Genomic DNA, 5,925 nt, shown 5'->3' with positions numbered 1-5,925 from the left:
AGCAGCGAGCGTAAAATAGACAGCGGCAGGCAGGCAGGCCAGCGAGCAAAACACCGCGGCAAGCAGCGAGCGAAGCGAAGACGACGGGGCGGCGGGCGACGGCAACTGAAACAGTCTGCGCTGCGCGCGAGGGCAGCAAGAGCTAAAACACGGGCAGGCAAGCAGCGAGCTAAAACAGGCCGGCGCAGCAGCGGCTGAAAACACGGCTGCGGCAGCAGCGACTAAAACATCAGGCGCACGTCAGCAGCGAGCCTAAACATCGGGCAAGCAGCAGCACGAGCTAAAACAGGCGGCGGCAGTAGGCAGCGAACTAAGACACGGCGGCGGCAGCCAGCGGAGCTGAAAGTACACGCGCGGCGAGCAGCGAGTTGAAGACCACGGGCGGCAAAGCAGCAGCGGAAGCTAAAACACGCGGCGGCAGCGAGCTAAAACACGAGCGGCGGCGGCTGCGGAGTTAAAAACGGCGCAGCAGCAGCGAACTAAACACAACGGCTCTGCGCAGCGAGCTAAAACACGCGCGGCGGCCGGCAGCGAGAGAAACAGCGGTGGCGCAAGCAGCGAGCTAAAACACGCGTAGCAGCAGCAGCAGCACAGAGCGAGCTAAACACGGAGGCGAGCGAGCGAGCGGAGGTCTAAAAACACTGGTCAGCAGCTGTGAGCTATAAACATTCGGCGGCGACGTACAGCGAGCTAAAAGACTGGTGGCGCAAGCTAGCGAACTAAAACACGGCACAGCAGCAGCAGCAGCAGTCAGCTGACTAAGGAAACATGGCGGCCGGCGGCAGGTCGAGCTAAAACAGTCCGCAGCAAGCGAGGTGAGCTAAAACAGGCGGGCCGGCAGCAGCGGCGAGCCTAATAACAGCGGCACAGCAGCAGCACGGAGCTAAAACACGACAGCAACACAGCGAGACATAAAACCGGCGGTCAGAGCAGCGAGCTTAAAACACGGATAGCGACTAAAACACGGCGCCATGCGAGCGGCAAGCAGCGATCTAAAACCACGGCGACAGGGCAGCGGAGCTAAAAACACGGCTAGTACCGGCACCGGGGTCGGCGGCAGCAAAGCGTACTAACTAAAACCAGACGCGCGCAGTCAGCAGTGAGCTAAAACACGGCCTCACAGCACCACGCAATGGAGCTAAAACGACGGCGAGCAGCAGCGGCTAGAGAACACGGCAGCAGCAGCGAGCTAAAACACGGCAGTAGCAGCGAGGCTAAACACGGCGGCAGCAGGCGAGCTAAAACACCAGCAGCAAGCTAGCAGCGAGCTAATAACACGGCGCAGCAGCCAGGCGACTAAAACCGCGGCAGCAGTGAGCTTAACACACGGCGGTCTAGCCATCTGACTAACACACGGTTGCTGGCAGCGGAGCCTAAAACAGCGCGCGCAGCAGCGAGCTAACCACTTCGGCGGGCGGCAGCCGAGCTAAAACATCCGAGCATGTCATCGAGCTAAAACAGCGCGTGGCCAGCAGCCAGCGAGCTATAAACATCGGGGGGCACGGCGGCAGCAGCAGCGAGCTAACGACATGGCGGCAGCAGTCGACTAAAACACGGTTGCCTGAGGCGCGAAAGCTAAAACACGGGGCGGCAGCGAGCGAGCGGTAAAAGACTAAAAAACACACAGCTAAAACACGGCCGGCACAGCAGCGAATAAACACGGCGCCCGGCCGAGCTAACACACGGCGGAGAGCAGGGTCGTTTACTGCAAGTCGAGCGAACACACCGCGAGAGCGAGCGTAGAAGAGGAGCGGAAAAACAGAGGGAACATCGGCGGGCAGCGAGCAGGGAGCTAAAGACACGGCGGCAGCAAGGCGATAGCTAAAGAACACGGCAGCAGCAGCAGAGCTAAAACGGACGGCGGCACAGTCACCGGAACGTAAGAAGCATCGGGCGGCAGCAGCAGCGAGCTAAAACAGAGCACAGCACATTCAAGCAGGTAAACTAGAGAGAACAGGCGGCAGGCAGCAGCGAGCTAGAAGACACAGCAGCAGCGAGCAGCGAGCTAACACACGGCGGCAGCACAGCGACCTAGAAACAGCAGGAGCAGCAGCAGAGCGACAGCGAGCTAAAACAGGGCGCAGCGAAGCAGCAGCAAGCGAGCTAATAGACACGGGCGGGCAGCAGCGAGCTAAAAACACAGCAGCAGAGCAGCGCAGCGTAAACACACGGGGCAGCAGCAGCGAGCGCTAAGAACAGGCGCATCAGCAGCAGCAGCGAGCAGAAACGACCGGCGTAGCAGGCAGTCAGCAGCGAAGTCTAAACACCGCCCGGCCAGCAGGCGGAGCTAAAACACAGCAGCAGGCAGCAGGCGAGCTAAAACAGCGGCGGCAAGCAGCGAGCTACAAAACACGGTTGGCTGCAGCCAGCGAGCTAAACCGGCGGCGCAGCAAGAGATAAAACACGGTGCTGACAGCAGCGAGCCTAAAAACGCGGCGCAACAGAGCGAGCTAAGACCCACGAGCGCAGCAGCCGAGCTAAAAAACGGCAGCAGCCAGCGAGCTTAAAACACGGCGCGGCAGCAGCGAGCTAAAACACAGCAGAGCAAGCTAGCAGCGAGCTAAAAACACGGCGGCAGACAGCGAGCTAAAACACGGTTGCTGCAGCAGCGAGCTGAAAAACGACCGGCGGCGGCAGCCGAGCTAAAACAGCGGCAGGCAGAGCAGCGGAGCTAAAACAACCACGGTGTGCTGGCAGCAGCGGAGTGAAAACAGGCGGCAGGCAGCAGCGAGATAAGACAGCGGTTGGCGTGCACGCAGCGAGCGTATGAAACGGCGGCGCCAGCAGCAGCGGAGCTAAGACACGGCGGCAGCAGCGAGCTAAAACAGCGGCCAACAGCATCCGAGCTAAAAGACGCGTAGGCAGCGAGCTCAAAAACGTTGCTGGCAGCAGCGAGCTAAAGACACGGCGGCGCAGCGAGCTAAAACGACGAGCAGCGAGCAGCAGTCAGCGACTAAAACACGGCAGCAGCAGCAGCGAGCTAAAACACGGTTGCTGCAGCAGCGAGCTAAAACACGGCGGCAGCAGCAGCGAGCTAAAACACGGTTGCTGCAGCAGCGAGCTAAAACACGGCGGCAGCAGCAGCGAGCTAAAACACGGCGGCGGCAGCGAGCTAAAACACGGCGGCGGCAGCGAGCTAAAACACGGTTGCAGCAGCAGCGAGCTAACACACGGCGGCAGCCTACATCAGTAGAACAGCTAGATATTAAATACTACCACTGATTAATATTCTCGTTGCTACTAATTTAGTCACCTGACAGACCACTTAGCTACGATCCGACATAAGTAATACAGCGCCTGCGATGTTTAAGGATACTGTCAGGGTTACCGACCGGTAACACTGTAAAGGGCATTGCAACATAACTGCTCATCAAATTCAATCAAACTCATATCCATTACATAAGAGAGATGTGTAGGAAAGCGCCAGTTCCCATTAGTCTATATTAGTTCGCATTCTATAATAGTTCGCGGCACGAACGCAATCACAATAAACCACTTCCATCACATATAATGGTGATTCCGCCGCGATGCCCACCTGGCCCGTCTCTAGGGACCAGAGACTTGTTGACGCCTAATGCGCAAGTAGGGACTCTCGGCTCTCATTTTTTAGGCAGCACGGTTCAGTTTTCACCTAGCTCCTACACCCTATCCCAGCCACACTTTTCCGCTTCTCCGTTCTGCCTTGGTATTCTCGCACCAGTCCTCTTAACTATCTTCACGTATCCTTTCACGTATCCTCACGTATCCTCTTACGTATCTTCTGCCTGCCGTCTTCACCCCGGCCGAGCGTCTCAGGGAATATCCGCGATAAGGTACGAGATTATTGTTAGTCGGTTACATTTCTGTGTGTGTAGTCATATGTGTAGTCTCCTATGTAGTACGTAGTAGAGAGAATATTCTGTGGAGTAATACAACAAACGGAGAGTAGCGTTACATTTCTGAGTTCGTGTTATCTATATCTGTGCTATCTATCGCGGACTCTATCGACGCAACCTGATGCTACCCGTAAGGGGACTTTCCACATGCTAAACCGTAAAGCCTGGATCGGGAAGAGAAACACGTCCTTAGAGATGTCTCTCTACGCTCGCGATGGGAATTATTTTTTTAAATCATTGCTAATTAAGTGACGGCAATAATTGTGAATTTATACAAAAAAAATTTTTTGCTATTTTCCAGAAACAGCAGAGTTGGGACATAAACTTTTAACCATAAGTTGTTTATAATATGAACTAAAAAACGTCCCTGGAATTTTTTTTAAATGTTTTAATTTAGGATTTAAGTTGAAAAAAATGTACGACAATTTTTAGTGATTTTCAAAACGCAATAATTTCGTAAATAAAGAGTCATAACTTATTTGTGAGTTTTCACGTGGGATCAATGAGATATTAGCTGGAATAGGTAGAAAGTAGAGTAAATATTAGCTTTTGCTCAGACATTTTCTAACATTCACATTTGTTTGACAGTTTCAGATCAAGAAAATTAAAATAACGTTAACATCTACAAACAAACAACAAAGATTAATATCTACCTAGCCTACCCACCGCAATCTAAGATGTCGTAGATAATTATATTCTAATATATTCTTGCTTGTTTTTAATTAGGCAAATTTGATATCGATAACCACAGCGCCTTTTTGAGCGCAAGCGTCTACGGGAAACTATACCTGGATAGTGCGTCCCGGTTCAACGAAAACCTAAGGAATCGTTTGAACAACATTATAAATACAACGTCCGTGGTAACCATTAATGACCTTAAGGGTAAGCTCTAGCCGATTTTCCTATTAAAATAACGACGCTCTGCAGACTAAATCTTTGTGTAATTCAAATTCTGCGAACGATTAAGTGGGAATTCAGGTATCAGCCATAGGTGGTGGTTTTCTCTCGTAATTAGCTTCCTTCCCTATTATGATCGTAATTGGTTTTTTTCGCGGTTTCGTATTCTGTCCTTCCGTCAGCTATTAAACATTTTAGCGTACACGCAGTACACTATACCAAACAATTATAACTAAACATAGTAGCGCAACGTTAATTGTGTTGTTATTGTGACGTTATATGTATCCGAAGTCTAACCAATTAACAGTTTGAAATCTTGTATTTTGATGTAGAAAGATTCTAACTTTTATATTTGTTATTTGATTCGAAATATTATTTGACAATGACTGGCTCTGTGTATGTCACGACTGTCCTTATAAAAATGCTTTGATGAGCATGCGAATCTGTAGAAAATAATTAACACTGTGCACTGTATACACGTAGATGGCTAGACATAGCATCATCGGTTGTGCTTTAGGCAAATCGAACTTAATTATTCCTTTGGCTTCCCAGAAAATCTTACGATAAATGTGTTCCAACCACCCAATCTTGACGACGGACTTTTCTGGTTCAACAGTATGACAGTGTTCATCAACTTCTTATCGGAACAGGAGACTCGTGTTGGTCAAGAGATTCTTGATCAACTTAAGTATGAGGCGATGTGGTTAAGTAACAAAAAGGTTAGTTTGAAACCGGAAAAGTATGTAGGGCCTATGTATGTGTGGATGTAGGTATGTGTGTGCATGTGTGTGCGTGCGTGCGGGTGAGCGGGCGTGCGTGCGTACATACATACATACGCATACATGTATTACGTACGTATGCATGTGCATGTCTCTCTCTCGCTCTCGCTCTCTCTCTCTCGCGTTCCCTCTCTCTCTCTCTCTCTCTCTCTCTCTCTCTCTCTCTCTCTCTCTCTCTCTCTCTCTCCCTCTCTCTCTCTCTCTCTCTCTCTCTCTCTCTCTCTCTCTCTCTCTCTCTCTCTCTCTCTCTCCCTCTCTCTCTCTCTCTCTCTCTCTCTCTCTCTCTCTCTCTCTCTCTCTCTCTCTCTCTCTCTCCCTCTCTCTCTCTCTCTCTCTCTCTCTCTCTCTCTCTCTCTCTCTCTCTCTCTCTCTCT

General features: G+C 51.2%; 1 protein-coding gene across 1 annotated transcript in view; it reads left to right on the top strand.

The window, feature by feature from the left end:
- LOC106811014 overlaps positions 1 to 5,925 on the top strand; it is a gene marked incomplete in the record, with an annotated part of 22,402 nt that overhangs the window by 9,253 nt on the left and 7,224 nt on the right. The window contains 2 exon segments of the mRNA XM_014814531.1: positions 4,602 to 4,757; positions 5,325 to 5,491. Coding sequence (XP_014670017.1) covers positions 4,602 to 4,757; positions 5,325 to 5,491 — 323 coding nt within the window.

The sequence above is a fragment of the Priapulus caudatus genome, unplaced genomic scaffold, assembly GCF_000485595.1.
Source record: "Priapulus caudatus unplaced genomic scaffold, Priapulus_caudatus-5.0.1 Scaffold17, whole genome shotgun sequence".
Classification (NCBI taxonomy): Eukaryota; Metazoa; Priapulida; class Priapulimorpha; order Priapulimorphida; family Priapulidae; genus Priapulus; species Priapulus caudatus.
Note: the sequence above shows the minus strand (reverse complement) of the source record. Positions and strands in the feature narration are given on the sequence as shown.